This window comes from Magnolia sinica, chromosome 11, assembly GCF_029962835.1.
Source record: "Magnolia sinica isolate HGM2019 chromosome 11, MsV1, whole genome shotgun sequence".
Classification (NCBI taxonomy): Eukaryota; Viridiplantae; Streptophyta; class Magnoliopsida; order Magnoliales; family Magnoliaceae; genus Magnolia; species Magnolia sinica.
Genome location: NC_080583.1, coordinates 54979246 through 55003172, shown reverse-complemented (window position 1 = coordinate 55003172; position 23927 = coordinate 54979246). Strand labels below are relative to the sequence as shown.

Below are 23927 nucleotides of genomic sequence, written 5' to 3'. Positions count from 1 at the left end.
AGGGCAACCGACTAGCATCCTGTATTTCTAGAATTCTAATTCCATTGTCTGAACTTTTGCATCTAACTCTACGCATATGCATTTTTCAGTGCTTCCCAGATTCCTTTAACAATGTCATGCACTTCATACGTCGGTATAAGTTCTTTGTGCATTATGCTAATTAGGACATTACGGGCAAAACGATTTTGTTTACACCACTTATTGTAGCGGTTCATTGCAGCCCTATGTTTTTCTAAATTTTCATCTTCAGTCAATTAGGTTCCTCTTGAACCTCATCATTTATATGCGATATGTCATCCTCGTCCAGGAGGCTTTGCACCGCGCAGGACCAGTCTTCATAGTTGTTACTGTCGAATTGTTGACCTTTGAGTTATTCAGCGATTAACGCTTTAGTAACCATCTCTGCATTGCATCAAGTATCACTACTTATCTATGATCTAAGGTATTGGAATTAATCATCAGTGTTTCAACGTGTTATTCAAATTTTCAAGGTATAAAAGTAGTCAACACATCTTAACGAGATCTAAAAGTCCACATACCTGAATATGTGGTGTAGATCAATTAAGTTCTCTTTTTAAGATGAATTTGATCTTTTATAAGAATATATTTATATAACGTTCAACTTCCATTACAAGTTGCATGCATCATTTGGTGGAGGAGACTTAACTCACACTCAGGTTATGCACAACCTTTATATATAGGGAGCATTCTAGCACTAAGTTTTCTATTTTTTAATAAAAAATAGGCTTAAATCTAATCGCATCAAACCTAATTATATCACACATATAAACATTATCATCATATTTTTTCTAAAAAAGTGTTTAGATATAAAAAGAGTTCTATCATCACCAATGATCATGTCTATTAGTGATGGATCCGATCATTAACATTAATGATCATTGTTGATGATGGATCCTTTCATCATGATTGATGATCTTTTCGATCACTAATCGTCTCGTGATCAATAGTGAATAGAATGATATAAAGGAAACTACATTCACATGTATGCAGACGTTTATGTAATAATCAAGAAACAGGTGAGAAATACAATTTGCTTGTCCAACTTTAAAAATGTGTAGCTCACCTTAAATGATTACATTCATAATACTGATATATCATAATCAAGATTATAAAAAATTATTTATTTATTTATTTATTATTTTAATACATACATCAATCTTTATCATTTTAAGAGATTTAACCGTTAATCATTAAAACGGACCGCACTATAGGTTAGATCTTGCTTAAAAAAAACCCCAAGTCATTTCCTATTACTTGGTTTAAATCAACCCACAAATGGTTGATTAAAAAACCCTTAATAAGATATACTTAATCTTTAAAGAAAGTGAATTGGGCTTTTGATATGGCCCATTTGAATTTATATATTAATTTGGAGTCGATATGAGCTTTCCAACCACTCATGGATTGCTTATTATGGTTTCTTTATTTTTTGATACAAAATACATATTTAGATAGCTTCATAAAAATGCTACTACATAAATAAAGGGTCTAAGTCCAGATACGAGCCCACCTGTCTAAGGAGGCTTTAGACAACAATTGCTTAGATAAAATTGTTATCTATTAATTTCACTTAATGGGATTTCAGGCCTTCAATAGTTATGGAATAATTAGTAGTAATTTGTCTACAGCAGTAAATGCATATCCCAATCCTTATTAATCAAAACACGGGGCCTAAAAAAGTCACCATAAAATGGATCTTAATTACTAATTATTTTACTTTTGGTCATCTATATCATACCCATCAATTTGATAAGTTAATTTCTGGCCCATTAAAAAAATGATCTCACAATCATAACAGTGCAGATTGATGCACATTCCAGCTACATATTCATTAGAGGAACATGATAAACCCACGCCGTTATTATTCCCTTAATAGGTGATGCCTATTAAAAAGGCTTCCTATTAAAAAAAAAAAAGGCTTCTTTTTGTTCGACCATCAATTTCTCTCTTATCATTGATTTCCATCTCAAATCAATATATAGTACACCATTATATTTAAGCTTTATCAAATCTCCAATGTCTGATATTGGTGACTATTAAAGGGGCTTATTTTTAAAAAAGCTTCTTTTCATTCAACCCTTAATATCTCCCTTATTATTGATTTCTATCTCAAATCATTATATAGTATGTCATTATATTTAACCTTTATCAAATCTCTAATGTGTAATTTTACTAATCTTGAGGATTAATCTTCTTTTTTTGGGGGGGGTCAATAGGAAGTAAATCCAAAGATTGTATATTTGATATTATGATTATTATTATCATTATTTAATTCTCATACCTCAGGAAGAAAATAAATAATAATAAACGAATATATAAATGATCGATGTATAATTAAAATAAAATATATAATATAATAAAAAGGGCCACTGACCTTTCGTGATGAAAACAATAAATCGAAGATCCGTTGTTAAGTCGCTCTGATACCACTAATAGTCTATGCGGAAGAGTGAGCCTTCAAGATCTGACGGTCTACACAATATGAAACCTCCACAAAGCTGAAGATGAACAGTCCAGATCTAGCGGTCCACCTAACCACTACTGGAGTAGATGGGTCTAATCACCCCTCTAATTCTATGGTAAAGATGGCCTCAGATTATGATCTATGGCTTAGATCATCCCAAGTACAAGCTAAATGGACAAATTTCAATATACCACTTCTTTTTTTTTTACTCTCGTTATTTCTTAATATGTTATCCACGAGAGAGCATCTTCCCATTTATAGGGAAGGATGGGGAGTTTGGAGGAGACCAGAAACTATTCAGTCTTATCCCTATCTCCTCATCTAAATCTTCATTTAAAGTTGAATTTGAAATTCAACTTCAAACGGAAGAAAAAAAAGATTAATAAAAAGAGGCCTAACCTCACGGAACCCACCCACTAGTGATTGCCCACCAGTGGGCCCCACTAACCTATGTCCAACAGACTCAATAAGAAACTGCCATGTGGTGCCACTATGTATTTAGTACATATACATATCGAAAGCGTACTTGCACTTGAAGAAATCTTTTGTTAATTTCCTTTCAACGTTACGTATTCCGTTATTAATGCTATGACACAAAGCCTTATGCACGCCTTTAAAATGGTGAATTGTCGCATGCCGCGTGGCCATAATCAACGTCCCCATTTACTAGGAAACGCATTGGGCGCACTTATAAAAGACCTGCCAAAGAATGGATCAATCACGAATCTGGTGATGATATCCTCGGCAAGGTCGTCTATCGTAGTCCTTCCAAAATGGGAGATTTTCCCAAAGATGTTTGAAGAAGCAATAGAGATCAAGAAGTTTCTAAACATTGGGAGATCAAACCCTTGTCCAAGTCAACTCGGTTTGGATCCAAATCTAAGTTGGGGGATAAAATCTCATCGGATAATCCCAAGTCTTCTATTGATTGGACAAAGGCAGTGGGAGAGCTAGATGAGAAGGCAAGATCCACTCCACCCAACAATATGTAAATTGGAAGAGACAAATAAAGTACCTAGATGCCACTTGAGTCGTATCTCGATTAGTAACCCAGGGGAGTCAGGTTGTGATAAATCATGTCTATTTATCATTTCCACCATCCAAAATCACCGCACAGTGAATAATGAAAATGTCAGAGGAGGCCTAATTTAGTCTATCTGACACCTTTTAGTGACCTCTAGCCAAATTCATTCACCAGAACGCCATTAGAGATGCAAAGTGATCAAGATTAATCTGAATCCAGCCCCAGATCTGGCTATCATAATCATAAGAATTTGGATAGATATAGGCCTAGTCCTTGATGGACCACACGGACACCCCGCGACATTTCAAGATTCGAGAAGTCAGGAAGTCTGAATATAATCGGAGTCCTTCCAATCCAAGTCGCCAGTTCTAAAGCAATCAAAGGGATTCTCATATCTAGAACAACAATGTGAGCGCATAAGATCCAGAAGCAACAAGGAAACCCTAGCGAGGGTTTCACCTCCTCGACAATCTATAAAATGAGCAAGTGAAGAAGAGCTCAAGGCCCTATGTCAAACACATCAATTTATCATTTATTTATCTTTATTTTATTTTTCCTAGCATAGATTACCTTAGTCTTTTTACAACCTTAAGTTGTAGATCGTAATTATCTAAGTTCCAATTTGGTTGATCACACCCGCCTTGATTCGTTTGTTCCGATAAGCATATCAGGTATTTATCCATTTTCATTTTACTTATTCATTTGATTGTCTCTCAAGTTGCCGATTGCAATAAACATTATTTCACAATATCTAATAAAATCAACAACATTTTGCTTTATTTGATTTGAAGGTGTATCTACATTCATTTGAGAAGTATTTTGGACTTAAAGTGTTCTTGAAAGAACAAGTCCTTAAGGATGTAGATCATGTCTATTGTCATAAGGCAAAAAGATGTCATTTAAAAGAATTAGCCGCATTTCCTTTCACTAATTGCCTGAACGAAGAGTAATATTGGTGGCCGAGAGGACTTTGGATCTTCAATCACATCACAACCTACAATTTGTTCGTCTCGGTGAAGGGAACACCAACAATTCAATCAACCCACACCCGCACATCCTACTCACACATACATGTGTAAAATCTAGACCCTCAATTACACAGGTGGTCCAATTTAATTTAATTGAGTGCAACAATTCTCACATCTTTTCTTTCAGTGGGGCCCATGTATTTTTTTAATGTTTCTTTCTGGTGGTAGGGCAAACTTGATACGAAAACACAAACATCATGGTGGGTAAACAATACTTCATCCTAACAGAAGGACGTGTGTGGCAAATCAGCCATTCTTCGTCTTTAATCGAAGGGATAGTACCACCCTATGACGCTCGGCATACAAGCGCTCATAAACACATTGCAGGCATTAGTCCAAATAACTTGTGGAGGCCACTATTTCTAAATTAGTCCAAGAATCATATTCTTTGGGCAATCCTAATCTCTGATGAGTGGACACTTGTTTGTTGAAAATAGTGATGGATTTTAACCATCCAATAAATGTCCACCAATCTAATATTCAGAAAATCAGATGTCTCATTTTTAACCGGAAGTGGATTGCGTCCTGCCCCATGTGGATGGAATTGGTTCGTGCAAGGGTTCTGTGGCACCCACCATGATATATGGGTTTTATCCACATAGTTCATCCATTTTTCCATATTATTTTAGGGTATGAGCCGAAAAATGAGGCAGATCCAATGCTCATGTGGACCATGATTGAATGCCTCCCCATTAAAAACTTCTCGGAGGCTACAAAAGTTTTGGATCAAGCTAACATCTTTGTTTTCCCTTCATCCAGGTCTATGTGACCTTATGAATAGGTTAGATGGCAAATAAACGTCATGGTGGGCCTTAAGAAGGTTTCAACGCTGGGGATCATTATCCCTGTTGCTTCATATGGTGTGGTCCACTTGAGCCTTGGATCTATCTCGTTTTTGGGCTCACACTCTAAATGAACTGGAAAATTGAATGAACAGTGTAGACAAAACCCATTCATCACGGTGGGACCCATAGAGCCACTGGCTAGACCGATTTCCATCCAGGCAAGGCAGGAGGCAATACGCTTCCTTTTTAACCTTTGATGTCAACTTAACACCGATTTCGTTATTGATTGCAACTAGGATCTAGTAGGCAGATTTCGTTATGCCCAGATTTATATATGGATATGGCAACCTCCTCCCAGTGAAACTGAAGTTCACTATAGAAAACATAGAAGATTGGGATTACCTAGTTCAAATCTCCAACTCAAGTGGAAATGATTTCCCTGCATTTCTTGTAGAATACCTACTATTGTCATAAAAATCAAGCTCTACAAATTTGATTATATTGATTAGCACTGCACCTGATCAATTGATTATTTCAACTTGCTTAGGGTTTTTGTTGACTACTTCAATGACTCTTCTCATCTATATACTAGACATCTCTACATCACAATTACGGTTCCATTGGCTTAGGCCATTGAATATAATTCGAACCGTTCAACATATGCGAAACAATCATCAAACAGATATTATCAACATTATTTGATGGCTGGCAGAACCTGCCCAAATTTTTATCTATGAAAATATTTCCAATCGAACAGACTACAACATTGCTACCATTTATAGCCATGATGAACTTCTTATGATAGATCCTTTACACATTCAACACAACGGGATTGCAGTACACTTTAACAAACAACAAATGCCCCCAAAATGTTGTCTTTCTCAAGATGAACACTAGATCCAGATCCACATCAGATGATTTCAACCATTTTCAGATCCACGCCAGTCCATGCTGCATAAATCAAAGCTGGATAGTTTCAACCATCTCCAAATCTATACCATTTTGTGCTGGGAGTTTGACACCACCCTCCTAATCTATACCAGTCCATGCTGGACAGTTTTCACCACTTCCAAATCAAATCAATTCGTCGAATTTCTTCCATTCAAATAAAAATTGTAGAGAATTTCCTAAGCATGTATTTAGCTTCATAATTTGTACACCATGTTATATTTTGTTAGTAAAGATTGCTAAATATGCCTACCGACAATCTTGAAACTGGAGGAGAGAGAGGGGTAGCACCCCTTTCTCTCTCCCTTTGATAACACTCCCTCTCCCTCTCATTCTCTCACCTTCCCTCTTTTGTGGAAAAGCCTTGCAGCCTTATTTTGAGAAAAGGTCGTGCAACCTTGTTTTGCAAAAAAGCCGCTCATTGTTGTTTTGGAAAAAAGTTGCACAATCCTATTTTGTGGAAAAGTCACACAACTTTGTTTTGAAAAAAGTTGTGCCTACTTTCTTTCGTGGTTGTACCAATATCTAAGGTGACGGAACATGAGGATGAGATAATATATATATGTTATGTGGGGCCCCTCCACTCCCAAGTTGAATGGGGTCGTTTCTTCGGCATACCATTTCTGTCGTGGGATCAGAGACGTGAATTGACTTGTCTTTCCGCATGTGGTTAATATGAGCAGGCCACCAGGTATCATGTTTTGGCTCCCCAAATCGATCACGTAATCATATTGCTCGGTCCATAAAAAATAAAATTAAATAATAAAGGCCACTCTCTCCACTTGCACCTCCAATAATGGCATTAGAGTGACGTATAATACACTTTTGACCAGAAGATGACAAAGTGGCGGTTTGTCAATACACCTTTTATTCTTCATATCATGGTGCATTACGTAGTTGTCTAATTTTTATATACTCGTAGTGACATTGCATTACTTCATTGTGTGGCTATTTAGATTTGATATGTGTGGTATGTCATTGTGGGCATCACCTAACCATTGCCATGGAGAGATTCCATTATTGTCCTATCAACTTTGATTGTTTCTACTACACCCAATCGGGTAAGTGAAACTTTTGCGACATATTAACAATGACCGTACTACCCTTGTATCAATTAGTTTGTGTGATGCCAGATTGAATCTTTTTCCACTAATGATGACCATGCATGGATATTTAAAATTTGTTGTCTTAGATGTGTTTCCCAATTGACTTAAATAGACCACTCTCTCACTTGATGTAGTGACTAGAAATGGCGTTCAAATCTGTTGTTGCTAATCTCTTGAGAGAATGGAAGTTTGATGGGAATAAGTTTGATGATGGACACAAATTAAAATATTGTTAGATGAAGAAAATATATTGTATATGTCAAAAACTGTCAAGAAAAATCCATAGATAAAGGATGAGGATGTTCCCATGGGCAACCTGCAAGTCGCTAAATAGCAATACAAAAGTGAAATAAGCATAACAGAACTGCCAGAAACATCCTACTTAGCTTCATGCATAAGGATTTGATCCTTATGTATGATGTTCATAAGATTACCAAGCAAATGTTGGATGCCTTGGTTGAATCATATGCCAAAATATCAGGTGCCAAGATTAAGACGATGTGAACGGAGTTCGACGCATATAGAATGCCGATTGGATACTCTAGTAGGGACCACATTAGAAAAATAGAACATATAATGACCAAATTGTGGAATGTAGGTTGCATGCTGACTAAAAATCAGAAAATTATTGCAATATTTTTATCTCTCATAGACTCATGGTTCCACATTAAAGATATCCTAAATCAAAATAAGGTGATTGAAACTTCCAGAGACTTCGCCCATCATCTAGAAAATGAGGTTGAGTACAAAGCTATCTAGTCTCATAGCAGTGCAGTTTATGTCGCTAAGAGTAGTAAGAATGTTAGCTGATGAAAAGAAAAGTTAGGAATTCAAGTAGGAAGAAAATGAAAGAAAGCTCCCACCAATCTACCTTATTGACCACCAACTTCTCATTTCCATCCACATCCATCCTGTTAGTTGTAATATTTTTCTCTCCTAGACTCATAGTTTCACATTAAAGATATCCAAAATCAAAATAAAGCGATCGAAACTTTCAAAGACTTCACCCATCATCTAGAACATGAGGTTGACTCCAAAGCTTTATAGTCTCATAGCAGTGCAGTTTATGTCACTAAGAGTAGTAAGAATGTTAGCCGATTAAAGAGAAAAGTTAGGAATTCAAGTGGACAAAAATGAAAGAAAGCTCCCACCAATCTACCTTATCGAGCACCAGCTCCTCCACATTTCCATCCACATCCATCCTGTTAGCAACATCAACCACCCTATTATCATCCATACCAACCATAAAACTATTTGTACCAACCTAGGCATCATGCAATGAAACCTCCACAACAATCTTAGACTCGTTATGTATACATAGAACCCTTGCAGCCAAAGTGAGATGATAGTAAAATACCCATGGGGCAGGGTAACGGTTTATGTTTTGTATGTGGAAAATAGGACCATCAGGCCAAGATTTCCCCTGATTGTAAAACGGTAATATTTTCTCCACCTATTAGTTGTGTTTGCACAAAACTATTTATAGCTGACTTGAACTTTAATGAATGGATTGTGGATTTAGGAGCCATAAGACGTGTGACAATGGATAAAGAATGTTTTGTAGATTTCCAGGCTATCCTACTTGGAAGTCACAAGCTGTGCATAGGAAACAATACATTGGAGGATATCATTGAGTTGGTACCTATCACCTAGAGTTAAAGATAGGACATCCTCTACTTCTTAAAGACACTTTTTTTCCCCTGAGATGAGAAGGAATTTGATATTTGTCATGTGTTTATTAAAAGAGAATTTTAATGTAAGATTTTGAAAAGATAGGGTCTCGTTGAGGAAAACAATACAATACTGGCCTATAGTTGTAAATAGTTTTTCCCTAATGCCAAGCAACTCATCTTTTGTTAGTATATCTGATGTTAGTATTATATTAGAATATATTAAGTGGCATAATTGATTGGATCAAATAAGAAAGAATCGAATGACTTGGCCCGAGATGGAAAATTGGGAACATTAACTAAAATAGAATTACCATTTTGTGAATATTGTGTTTCAAGAGAAGTGGCCAAAAGGTCATTTCTTAAGGCAGTTAGATCTAAAGAAATTTTGTAGGTTATACACAATGATATATGTGGACCTCTAAATGTATGAAACCGAAATGGTTTCCAATATTTCATAACCTTTATTGATGATCACTCATGATACGGTACAATTATCTGATTTCTTAAAAGTTATAAGCCCTTGACTATTTTCAGAAATATAGACCAGAAGTTGAAAATCAGATAGATAAAAGAATCAAAGTGTTGAGAATAGATAAAGGTTGAGAATATACATTAGATATCTTTAAATTATATTGTAAAAATGTTGGCATTGCTCGATAGTACATAATGTCGTACACTCAAGAGAATGGTGCAACTGAAAGAAGAAATAGAATATTACTTGATATGATTAGGTCATGATGGCTCATACTGAAAGTACCCTGGTTTGTCAATTAGCATGAGTGTTGAGTCGGACAGACTGCAGAGCGTCATAGGAAGATCAATTCAAGCGTATGCTTCAACCAAGATGTGTGCAAGCTCGCCTCAGGTAAATCAAAGCCTCACATCCCATATCCCAAAACACCAGGTAAATAAAACCCTTAAAACAAGTTAGAACTTTATAGGGTTTATAAGTGAGAAAACTTTTTCAAAAATAGAAAATCTCTAAGTTTTTCTTGCACTGTTGATTTTATCGATACACGTCTCAATAGAATTGACCTGCTCTGTCGATGTCCTTGATGCTTAAACGATATCATCGAAATGAGGACAAAAGTGTCTAGCAACCACATATATCTCTGGACTGATTTATCGATATATCGATCTACCCATCGATATCATCGATATTTAAATCTCGAGTCTATCGAAAGTGACTTGATAATATCAACAGACAAATATCCGGTGCCCCTGTTTTTACTTAATAAAATCACATATGCATCGATATATCGAAGCCATTCTCGATACCATCGAAGTTCAAATCTCGATGATATCGGAGGGCTCTCGATATTATCGGTCATGAGCGCCTAGTCTTCCAGCAATTATTTCAAGATTGTTTATCTGCGATCGAGGGGCACTCAATAGAATCAATATTCAAATATCGATGATATCGGTAAGGTTTCGATGGCATCGAACAGGGACAGAAACTGTCCAACAAGCTTAAACGAAAATCCTTTTGATTTATAGATGCCTCAACACTCTATCGATATCATCGACATTCAAATTTCGATGATCCCGAAGATCCCTCGATCATTCTTATAAACCTGAAATATTTCATGACAAGCCTCTCTCATTTTCAAGTGTCGATGAATTGATCCTCTCATCGATGGAATCGGAGTTCGAAATCCGATAACATCGATATGAGTCTCAATTCCCTCGACCAGCTGGCAATTGGTTTCAAAAGCGTATGACATTTGAGTTTGTGTCATCGAGCGGCCAGTCGATTCTATCGAGAGTATACGCTCGATGATATCGACCCTACTCGATGATATCGAACTCCATCATAAATGTTACCGTTTTATATTCGTTGGAACCTTTTGCTTATATAAAGAAAGCTTGTCTATTCTTACTGGGAGAGAGAAGAGAGTGCTTTTGAGTGTTTTACCTTATATCATATACCCAAAGCCCTTTCTCTCAAGCACCCTCATCATTGATATTCAATAGAGTGGATTGGGGAATGAACTTCCGCATTCAAGGATCCTCCATCTACTACCTTAATGGCAAATTATTAAGCTAGGATGCCTTGAATGCATGACCGGAATCACTCTATCTTCCTTATAGGAAAACATTTTATAGAGTAGGATTCCGTCTTAACCTTAACCTAACACGAAGCCTCGTATTGGTACATCATTTGTGTTGCGGATCAAGGAAGTCGAAGATTCTTCATCAACAAGGACGAGATCTTCGTCAATGCGCTGAATGAGACTCATCCACTTATTTGTAATTAATTAAAGTCCAGAGGACACTTGTGATCATTCCTTTGTAAGATTGGGTCTAAGGTGTTTCTCACCCTTGCAAGTCCTTTAGGAGGCATCCGGCGGGAGTGTACGTAGTGGGTGCGTTGTGTGGACCCTTTCTCTGTGGAGAGCATAAACATCTGGTTAGGGGTGAACCAGTTAAAACCTTGGGTTTGAAGTAAACCGTGTAAAACCTCTGATAGGGTCTTATGGAAGATCCTTGGCCAGTGTGCCTAAAAGTGGGTGCGTCGTGTTGACCCTTACTTGTGAGAGCATAAACAGTCAGCCTCAATGTAGGTTGTAAAGGTTGAAGGTGAACCTGATTTAAAACCTTAGGTTTGAGGTGAACCGCTGTGAAACCTCCTTAGTGAAATCTGGTACACTCAATGGTTAAGTGCGGTTACCGAAAGTGGAGTAAACAAGTAGTCGAACCACTATAAAAATGAATGTGTGAGATTACTATTCTTTTGTTTATGTGATTTGCTTTAATATTTTTATATCTTAATATCTGTAATCACACCTTACACACTTACATAGTCATATCCATCATAAACTAGTTAAATATTGTTTACTTTTTAAATAGTTTGTGATTAGACTACCGGGCTTGGAAGCTAGTAGAGTTACTTTTGAATAATCTTAACATGTGTCTGTTGTTAGGATTAGTGTAATAAAATTTTAAATAAACCATAAAACCTTAAAAAGTCCTATTCACCCGCCTCTAGGACATATTGACATATTCCTACTTCGACTAAAGCAGTCTTCACCGCTATTTCACATACAAATCTGCTGACCACCTTCTGGGGATTCCTATACTCAGAGTGGTTTGTGTTGAATAGGGTTCCTTACAAATTCATTCTCAAAATGCCTTCTGAGTTTTGAACCAGTAGAAAATTGTCATTGAGTGACTTGCATCATGGGATTCGATGGGTCATGTCTTAATCCTTGCTCCAAACAGAAGTAAGTTAGATAAAAAGAACTATTGAGTGCATCCCTATTAGGTATTTTTCATTCGAAAGGATATATGTTAGCATACGAAGACAATGACAGATGGATTGAAGTTGAATCCTATGATGTAACATTTGTAAAAGATAGGTATCCCAACATAAAGAAATCCAAAATAGAAATAAAGCTCTATGAGATATCAGATGAAATTCAAGGAACTGGGAGCAGCCGTCTAATGGTGATGGTCAAGGTGATCATATGGTTCATGCTAATAGTGGGAGCACGTCATCTAGTATACCTGAGTTGTGACGTAGTTTGAAAGGCAGAATCCCGAAAAGGTATTTTGAAATAGAATGTGAGTCGTACTCTTACATTTCAGTTGATGAAGATGAACTTGATTCGCATCAAAATGTACTGGCGTCTCCTAATTTTGAGGATTGGATCTTGAAATGAATGAAGAAAAATCACATTTGGGAGTTTATCAATCTTCTTGTTGGTTATAAAGCAATTGTGAAGAAATGGATATTCAAAATCAAGAGGAATGCAGATGGTTTAATTGATAAGTACAAAGTTCATTTAGTAGCAAAAAGTTTTACACATGTGGAAGGTATTGATAATGAAAAACTCTCACCTGTGGCTAGATTTGCATCAATTCGTATGATTTTGGCAATTATGGCATACCTTGATTTAGAGTTATATTTTATGGACGTGAAAACTGTCTTCATCTCTAGCTTATCTCTCATCTAATAAACCTACACGTGTTGTTAATTTGATGAGCTAGAAGCTCAGTGAGATCATATTCACCATGAGTTTAATATAGATTTGATAGAGGCAAGTAAAACACAACTTAACACAAATCATGAAAAGATGCAAGAATATCGTGAATTCGAAATAGACACAATTGAGATAGGTGTCATGCCATGATATTAAAAAGAAAAAAAAAATCTTAGTTTAAGTATGATGTCATGATGCATGAATCATATATGCAATGCAAGTCATCCTGAGTATGATTTCATAGGGAACCCTCGCTCGAATATCCCACTGTAATAAATAATTTATTTTTACGAAGTTTCAAAGAATGTTTGCAATGGATCTATGATTTGAATTCAATAAGAGGATAAGTGTGTATGTTGGCAGAGCGATCCTACATCGGGGATTAACTCCATTAGGTGTGGTCATGTGGGTCTAGGGCAGTCCTTGGAGAGTTTGAGAAGTTGTGCGTTAGTGAAGTGGCCACTTGGCGTACAGACACCTATGTAGTGACACTGATACCCTGACTAGTTCTAAGTTCTCGACTCTTTCTCTATGTATATGATGCTAGTCAATATTGTTAGAGTAGATAAGGCTAGTTGTATTCCCCACTGCAAGATTGAGTGAGAGATGTTAAAAATGAAAGAGAAAGAGGGTTAGCTCGGCCAACCCCTAATGGTGCCCACCACTTGGTGCAGCCCACATGTGGGGTCTCTGTAACCTCTCTCTCTCTCTCTCTCTCTCTCTCTCTCTCTCTCTCTCTCTCTCTCTCTCTAACTCAAATAACACTCCCTCTCCCTCCCATTCTCTCACCTTCCCTCCTTTTGCAAAAAAGCCATACAACCTTATTTTGTGGAAAAGTCACGCAATCTTGTTTTGTGGAAAAATCGTGCAACCTTGTTTTGCAGAAAGTCATGTAACCCCATTTTGAAAAAAATGGCGCCTACCTTCTTTTGCGACTATACTGATATCTGAGGTGAGGAACGTGGGGATGAGGTAAGATATGTATGTTATGTAAGGCCCATCCACTCGCAAGTTGAATGGGACCATGTCGTCGACATACCATTTCCACCGTTGGATTGGGATGTGAATTGGCTTATCTTCCTACATGTGCTTAATTTGAGTGGGCCACCGAATATCATGTTTTGGCTCCCCAAATTGGTCGTGTAATCATATTGCTCAGTCTATAATAATAATAAAATTAAATAATAAATGCCACGTTGTCCGCTTGCGCATCTAACAGAAATCACATTGCTGACATTTTCACATATTCCCTTTCTTTTAATCAACATTCTTTTCTAGGTTCAAAGTTCCCGATGCGTTGGTTCGGCTCTTGACATGGAGTTTAGAGATATGTTTATGCCTTTAGATTGCTTATTTACTATATCTTAATAGGGAAATTTGTCACTTTCGATGTGTCCATTTTTATAGAAGTTGATCAAGTGACCCATGATGTAATATGTAAACCAAGACAGTTTCTGGTTCCATTGACAGTTCTATGCTTTTTGGTGTTACAAGAATTTCACTTTGAATTCATACGTGGACCTTTTGTCATTCAACACAACAAGGTTGGGATAAGAGAGTTTTCCCTTCTTCTCAAGGACAAAAGTGTCATTTTTTCCAACAATCAGCACTCTAGAGGTTTAAAATGAGACTAATTTATTCATTTTGACACTTGAAATTATCAAGTTTTCATCTTTTCGGGCACCCGATATTGTTTTAACCCTTGTATTCATGGCTGAAGAATGTTTTACTTTCTTTCACCGCTTCAATCCACTTTCAATCTTTATGAATGTGGAAAGGAGATCTCATTCCTTCTTCCTTTTTTTCGCTCCTAATTTCCCTCCTTTCTTCTACTTTTTCTATACATGTTAATGAATAATGCACTGTAGTATTTCATCTTGTCGTTTGAATGCCTGTAACTTTTCAAGTTGTAAACAAGTTAATCTTGAAAGTGAGTTTTGGGTGTAAGTGATGTACAACTATTGTTCGGAGTATCCCGGATATTATCAAAATATCCTTGATATCCATATCTCCAGCTCGGCAATACCATTAACACTAGTAGCGATACCAATAACACTAGTAGTATAAAAAATTATAGATATTAGCGATGTATAACTAAGTATCACTAATATTTTTAACTCTTTAAATTTTAGGTGTCGCTTGTATCACCAATATTCTTGACTTTGTAAATTCTAAGTGTCATTTGTATTTCGATAATATCTCTAAAAATCTAGTTATTAAAAAATTTCATTTCAAAATTCTTTTTATGGGCGCATCGCATGGTTGTATGCAATGTTCAAATTGTTGATGATAATATCGATAATATCGTGATATTATCATTATCACAATGTAGGCGATATTGAGACCATAATCTTTTGTTTCCTTTCCAATTCTCAATGATTTCTCAGTGAGATATCGTGTGTTATCGTTATTCTTAAATATTGATGGATGTTTGGATGGAAGGTTTGATGGTTGGTTGGATATATGGAATTAATGGAATTGTTGGACTAATTTCTTATGACAACACATGCTTTTAGACTTCATTAAATGAAAACTTATTATGTATGCATTCTTTTTATAATTTTTTATTTCTAAATATGCAAATATTTGTATTTTAGCATATTCTAAAGTTTCCCTAAAATATTTCACAATTTTCCCATGTTTCAACATTTTTTCTCCGCATTTTTAGTTATCGATGGTACTATTAGTGATATTGATGTTGTCTTCATATCCCCGGTCAGTGAAACTTGTAACGATATCAATTCTTTGAACATTGCTTACAGCTAAATGGCATCACTTCTTTTTCTTAAGATTTCAAATGCACTGAAAAAGCTGTTAATGACTTGCTGCCTATAACTCACAGGTAAATTTTCCTATCCAAAACCACCTGTAAGTGACTTACAAGTAAATGTCTTTCTCAAATAATCTATTGAAGGCTTTGACCTGTCACCCTGAGCTAACTGATCGTTTCACGTATTTCAGCCCACTGTTTGGAGCTTATCGATTCATCTGGATTTCTAGTGTGCTGCGTTTCTCTGAGGGAAGGAAATGGGTGAAATAGATACAAAACCAATTGAATCCGTCCAAGCTGCATTGTACTTGTTTGGGCAGAAAAGTGATCCTGGAAGATACAGATCAACTGGCAGTGAGGTATGATCTCTTTTTTAAAAAAAAATACAAATGTTTCAAGGGAGGCAGGTATATCTTTTTGGGTTGCCCCTCTAAACTGCTTTTGCATCTTTGGGTTTTGATCAAGATGAATTTCCCATCTTTCATCGATCGAATGCTCCAGCCAGATTGCACTTCACTGAGCTGCTTACTACTGGATTATCTTTATCTATTCTTTGGCTTTTAAAGAAACAGACTCGAAATAGTTAGGCCTTTCTTCTGTTGGCTGTAGTTATTATTATTATTATTATTATTATTGCCAACCCATTTAACTTCTTAGATGGGTCGCAATCAATCAGTCTAACACACTCAGAAATAGTTAGGCCTTGTATATCTGGTTGGTCAAGATCATCCAATCAAACTGACCTAAGAGGGTCGGACAATTGAAGTTGGGCTTCACATGATGGATGGTCCATTTCCTATCCATTGATAGAATAACTAGTTCTGTAGAGACGTTGATCGGTTGGTCCATTTCCTCATGTGATGCTTACTTCTATAGAGGCCTCTAGATGACCATCCATTTCCTATACATTGATCAGTGGTTAAGATCATTGGATCACTGGTTGAATGTGCCCTATCTCTGCTTGCCCATGATTCTCAACGATCAATTTGATAGGAATATTCTAATTATCTGATCAAATTATAGGAAAATGTGCTTCTGATGGCTAGAAATGCTCACATCATTGATTCGTATTGTCCATCATGCTAGCCTTACATGTAATTGCCTTTGTCTCTATAGAAATAAGCATTCCTAAATTCAGTACTGAGATTTTAATAAAACTGCGATTTAAGGTAGGTTGGTCAAACAGTAAATGGAACATACAAAAAAGGGACAACTGTCTGTTAAACCTTGAAGTTGTTATTTTTCAATTATATAAAATTATAATTTTGAAAATTTTGCATTTCAAGTGCACCCTAATTTTACCAGAAACTTGGAAATCTCAACTTTTGCTCTTTTCTCCAGCTAACTCTTATAGTTTTATTACAAATGATTTGTGAAGTAAAATATCAAAACAATTTTTTTTTATGAATTAAGAAACTAAAAGCTTCAGTGGTTGTAGGCACTAAAGAGTTGAGACAATTTCTAGAGTTTTTTAACAGAAGCTATTTAAAACCATATATATATATATATATATATATATATATCTCAAAACAATAGTTATAGTGATGATAAAGATGATGATGACAAGAATCATGCTCTTGGAATCGAATGTTCCAGCCAGATTGCACTTCACTGAGCTGCTTACTACTGGATTATCATTATCTATTCTTTGGTTTTTAAAGAAACAGACTCGAAATAGTTAGGCCTTTATTCTGTTGGCTGTAATTATTATCATTATTATTATTGCCAACCCATTTAACTTCTTAGATGGGTCGCAATCAATCAGTCTAACACACTCAGAATATGTTACAGTTGTCAGATTTTATTTTATTTTTAAAATTTAATTTCTAGCCATTTTTTAATTTAATATTTCTTTATTTCTTTCTCTTTGTTTAATGTTAAAGTCAGAAACATATCGAAAACTTTAAATCCTATAACAAAAGAAGAAACATTACCTCTTGTTATGTTTTTAGTATCTTAGTTCTAACAAAAAAACATCATTGTAGATTTTTATAGTTTACCTCTTTATTTAGTTTTTTTAATTCTATTGTAACTTTTTTCATCATTTATATTTTTGAACTGGGTGGAATGGGCTCCAGTGGCCTGTCTACAGTAACATATATCAGCAATAACTTAAAAAGAGAACAATATTCTCAATATTTAAGAAAAATAATAATATTATTATTGTGACATTTCAAATTCACTAAAATTTAAAATACCCAGATTTCATCATGATATTGTTATGATTTTTTTTCAATAACTTATTTTCCCCCTGTTATCATTTTTATTTATTTTAATCTGTGAGATTTTTCTAGATATATATCCCTACCACCTTGAAAATATATGAAAATTTTAAGGAAAAAATGAAAAAAAAAATTCTGAAAGAAAGGAAAAAAGAAGGGGGAATGTAATCTACAGCCGGCTCTTTGTTTCCTTCACCTTTTCAAAATATACTGAGAAATACATTAGAAATACAGGTAGGCCGGCCAACTTAGCTAATGTTTTAGTCACATTTGTTTATTTCCATTGAAAAGAAGTGACAATGAAAGACAGAGAGCTTGGATTCATGCCAGTTATTTTATTGTAAACAGGAGACAAACAAGGAGAAAGAGCTAGAATTCGTGCTGAAGGACTTGGCCAGCTACAAGGTGCAGCTGGAAATAAAAGAATCTGCCCACAAACAGGCCCTCATGGAGCTCGAAATACACCACGAAGCAGCCGAAAAACTTTCTTCTCAGCTGAAGAAAGCCGAGGCTGATAGAGACAAATTCATCAAGGTATTTGAAGAGGCCAGAATCCGCATTGTCGAACTTGAATCTGAGAATAAGGATATCTTGACTCAGATATTGGAAAGTGGGGAAGCCCGAGAAGAGCTCCTATGCACTGAGAATGAGTGGAAGGCTACTCATGAGGAGCTGAAAGCAGAACTTAGTGCAGCTGAGGAATCAAAGCTGCTTGTCCTGAGACAAGCCGAACTGATGGAAACTGCTGTTCAGTTAGGAAACGAGAAGACTGAGGAGCTTCTGAAGCATGTATCAGAGCTCAATGAAGCTATTCGTATGTCTAATTTGGCAGCGATCAAAGCAGAGAAAGAGAAATCTGCTATCTTATTGGCCAAGGAGGAAGAGATACGGATGGCTGTTGCTGCGGCAACACAGGCACAGGAGCAATTAGATGAGATGAGCAAAGAATTCAATGAGGTGAAGGATTCAAAGAATCAGCTCCATGAGAAGTCCCTTCTTGTCGATTCTTTACAGTCTGAACTTGTGCAAGCAAGAGAGTCCTTTGAGTTCATGGAAATGGAGCTGAAGAGAACCCGAGAAGAGTTGCAAATTGCACGAGATGAGAGAGATGGATTGCATTGTCAGCTTGAGCTTTCAACAGATGAGATGCAGAAAGCTAAAAATGAAATGGATGAAATCCAAGAAAGAGAAAAGGAATTGAAAATCGAAATAGCGATGCTGAGATCTGAACTTCATAGAGGCAGGGCAAAAATTGCAGCTGCAGAGGCAGCTGAAGCAAGGGCTAATAGTGTCAAATCAGGTCTGTATCATGCTGTGCAAGAGTTAGCTGTGGAAGCAGAGGAATCCAAGAAGGAGACCCGAAGATTGAAACAGGAAGCACAGAGAGCAGAGGCTGATGTAGAAACACCTGCGATCGAGGAATCAGCAACCGAGGCAGCTATAACCAATGCTGATTCATCAGGTTTCTGCTCTGGCATTGTGATTTCGTTGGAAGAATACGAGTCCTTGGTTCTAAAGGCTGAAAAAACACACCAAGTTGTAGATTCACCACCTCAAGATGCATTACAATTGTTGGAATCCCAAAATATGAGTGAACTGGAGAGCTTCAAGAAGCAGCTTGATGATGCAAGAGCAGAGATTAAGGACCTCCAATCTGTTGTAGAACACTCTGTGAAGAGAGCAGAGTTGGCAGAGTGTGCTAAAGCAGCTATCGAGGATCAGCTAAGGAAGTGGAGGGAGCACAAGCAAAGGAGAAGGGCGGCTTTAACAGCACTCCGTGAAGAATCAAGCCGGGATAGCCGTCCTCCAATTTGCGACAACAAATCTCTGTCTTACCAACCATTGGGTAAGGTTCTTAACATGGAGCTTTAGTTTTGTAAAAAATGGCAAGTCATCTTTGATATAGCCTGAAATATCTTCCAAGTTGACAATTTCATGGAGCTTCTATAACATAATTGGAACTCCTTAAGATTCAATTCCACATAATATTTGTAGTTGTTGATTGATTATATGGAAATAGTGCAGGCTGACAGCTAACCAAAATAATGTTCTACTTATTTCAAGCAATTTGTGAAGCATGGTTCTAAAACTCAGTGGCTTGACCCGTAACTCAGCCGAGTTAACTTGACTCAGAGAGATTTCGGACTTGGCCGGACTTGACTGAATCATTCGTAATTAACTGTTTCTTTTTTATAAAGAAATTCAGACAGCAAGTGTTGAATCACAACCTCCCTAGAGAAAGCTGGATCATGCTACAAATGCGCTCTTATGTTTTAGTTTCTGTATTTTATATACTTTACCGGTTTTCAACTATGGCACATCGGCGTGCGCAACCCAGCATAGCAGGTTGGGTTGCTACAATAGCTCATCCTACTCCAAAATCATATATGGCACGTCGAATAACTCATTCCGGTTTGCGAGATACATTAATTTAAGGTTTGGACGGTCCAGATCACTTTCGCTTCCAATCGGGCCTTTTTTGATCCATCTTGGCCATGAAACTGTCCACGACCCGCTCTTCATTAGTCCCCTCCACTTCAAAAGAACTCGACCTCGATTTCCCATTCGGCTTCGGTTCATGATACTCGGTTAGGTTCGCAACGTTGAAAGTCCGTGAGATTGCTATGTCATCCGGAAGATCAACAACTTCAGCGTTGTCATTGATCTTGTAGAGGAACGGTACCGATCCAATCTTCTTATTCTTCAATTTGTTGTACGTCCCGGTTGGAAATCTCTCCTTGAGTAGATGGACCATAACGTGGTTGCCCACCTCGAACACCTTTTGTCGCCGATGCTTGTAGGCTTGCTCCTTGTACTTCTATTTCGAGGCATGTAGCTTAGCTTGTACTTCCGCATGAATGCCTATGATCTTATCTGCTATCTGTTCTATTGCGACGCTCATGCATGGGAGCTTGGGCAGAGGGACCAAGTCAAGTGTGTGGTGGGGCACTCAACCGTAAACAATCTGGAACGGGGACTTCCCTGTCGAGTGGTTTACCATGTCGTTGAATGCAAACTCCGCTTGAGACAAAGTCAAATCTCACTGCTTCGGTTTTTCATCTGAAATACATCGAAGGAGGTTTCCCAACGTGCAATTCACAACTTCAATCTGCCCATCAGTCTGTGGGTGATAGGCACTGCTGAACTAAGGTCGTATATTAAATCGAGTTTACAAGTCTGCCAAGAGTGGCTAATGAACTTCGTGTCTCGATCAGAAGTAATGGTCTTAAGAACCCCATATAGCCACACGACCTCTCTGAAGAATAGATTCGCCACGTGTGTTGCATCGAGGATCTTCTTACATAGGATAAAGTGTGTCATATTGGAGAAACGATCTACCACCATAAACAACAAACGCCGCGTTGTTTTCGTGGGAGACTAAGCAAGAAGTCCATAAATAAATCCTCCCAAGGGCCGTCAGGCACAGGTAACAAGGTGTAGAGGCCCGTATTCTGAGATTTTGCCTTGGAGGTTTGACAAACATAATAATATTGCACTACTTTTCCCACATTACGTACCAATTGTGGCCAGTAATACCGTTGTTCCATAAGAGCTTGCGACTTGTCTCGCCCAAGGTGTCCACTAAGGCCACCTCCATATCTCTTGAATAATTTGCTACCTCGGAGAACTTTAGGGAATGCATAATCGATTCCCTTTAAAGAGGAAATCGTCCTACATATGTAAGTCATTGGGTTGACCTTCTTGACACTTCATCCAAGCATCCTTAAAGTGCTCATCCTCGGCGTACGGCTCCTTGAGACAGTAGAAGCCGACCACCTTATTGCTCATTGTAACGAGTAGTGATGCACGACGACTAAGTGTATCAATCACCTTGTTTTGCTGCCTTGACTTGTGCTTCAGAACAAACGTGAATTCCTGCAAAAAACGCAACCCATCTAGCATGCACACGATTCACGTTAGCATGACTATTAATGAACTTTAATGCTTGATGGTCAGTGTATAGAACAAACTCTCTTTAGATCAGATAGTGCCGCAAATGTCGCAACGCCTAAACAACCGTGTATAGCTCAAGTTCATAAGTCGACGACTTCTTTCAGGCTTCGCTAAGCTTCTCGCTATAAAAGCTTACTAGCCTACCTTTCTGTGATAATACTTCTCTAATTCCGATATATAAAGCGTCACACTTAACCTCAAACACCTTATCAAACTTAGGAAGAGCCAAGCTTGTAGACAACCGGTGCTTGATCTCATGAAAGCTCTTGTAATCGATGCTTGCCTTTTTTTCATGCAATCTGTAATCAGTGTGACTATCGTGCTAAAATTCCATACAAATCAATGATAGAAGGTCACCAACTCGTGAAAACTCCTCACTTCATGAATGTTCGTTGGGATCAGTCATTCCCTAATGGCTCGCACCTTTTCATCATCCACACGGATGCCCATGGATGTTACAACAAATCCTAGGAACAACAGGATGTCCTCTAAAAAACTACACTTCTTCAAGTTGAGGTACAACTTGTTAACTTATAGGACCTGCAGCACCTGCCTAAGATTTTCCATGTGCTCTGTCTCATCCTAACTATATATTAGGATGTCATCAAAATATACTACTACAAATCGGCCAATGAACGGTTTTAACACTTGATTCATCAAACTCATAAAAGCGTTTGGTGCGTTCGATAGACCGAATGGCATGACTAGTCACTCATACAACTCTTTCTTAATCTTGAATGTCGTTTTCCACTCATCACTAGGTCGGATATGAATCTGACGGTACCCGCTCCTCAGATCTAGCATAGAGAACACCTTGGCCCCTTCTAGTATATCATGTCGTCCAACCGCGGTATTGGGAACCGATATTTGATGGTAATTTTGTCAATTGCCCAGCTATTGACACCCATGCGCCAACTCCCATATTTTTTTGGCATTAACAAAGCTGGGCACGGCACATGGGCTCATGCTCTATCTCAAAATACCCTTACGGATTAATTCTTCTACCTGCCTCTGAAGTATCTCACACTCTTTCGGACTCATCCGATAGTGAGGGCAGTTAAGCAGGCTAGCCCATGGACAAGGTTTATGTGACGTTGGATGTCCCTCATGGGGGGCAATTCGTCGAGTAAAATCTTCCGACCACACTTCTTTGAATTCGTTCAGCAATGGCATTAAACTTGGAAGAATGTTTAAGAGCTTCAATTCCTCGCCCTTCACCACTACGGCGTATACCTCGCTGGTTTTCTTGGATTCCTCTATGAAATCTCAAATAGTCAAGATGGACTCCCCTCCACTTTGGAAGCTTTAGAGTGATTCTCTGGTGTCATAGGAGCAAGGATTATCTTTTGACCATCTTTGACAAAGACGTAAACATTGTCTCATCCATGGTAGGTCACATCACGATCCGACTATCGTGGTCGATCAAGTAACATATGGCATGCTCCCATGTCGACCACGTCACAAAGTATCTGATCCTTATTAAGTTTTACCAATTAAAAATGAGACAGTGCATTGTTTAGTTACCTTGGTCTCATTTACCTTGTTTATCCAGCCAATTGAGTACGGGGAATGATGTTTTGTCGTTGGTAGCTGCAACTTGTCCACCATCACTTTCGAGACGATGTTCTCGCTACCACTTCTATGATTACATCACAGACCTTGTTGTTGACGGTGCACCGCGTACGAAATATATTGTGTCGCTGTGAATGTAATTCCTTCCGTGGGGTATACAGTAATCACCTCACGACTAGAGATTCGCCACAATCTTCGTCATCTGCTACTTCCTCAATGGCATGTTCATCTTCATCAAAGCTGGGGTATTCTTTTGCGGTCTCACCTTCAGTGTCTCCTTCGTTTATAGTCAAGTAGGTTGCATGGCTTTGAGGACAAGTGTTTGATAAGTGGCCTGGCTAGCCACAACGGTAACAATTGTTCAGCCTTGGCCGAAC

The 23927-nt window shown here is 37.5% G+C and overlaps 1 protein-coding gene across 1 annotated transcript in view; it reads left to right on the top strand.

Moving 5' to 3' along the window:
• Positions 1 to 19896, top strand: part of LOC131218115 (putative WEB family protein At4g17210) — a 41465-nt gene extending 21569 nt beyond the window's left edge. Inside the window, exons 3-6 of the mRNA XM_058212797.1 lie at positions 15701 to 15760; positions 15875 to 15900; positions 16057 to 16161; positions 18373 to 19896. Of these exons, the coding sequence (XP_058068780.1) occupies positions 15701 to 15760; positions 15875 to 15900; positions 16057 to 16161; positions 18373 to 19896 (1715 nt within the window). The remainder of the gene's footprint in view (positions 1 to 15700; positions 15761 to 15874; positions 15901 to 16056; positions 16162 to 18372) is intronic.
• Positions 19897 to 23927: the final 4031 nt, after the last annotated feature.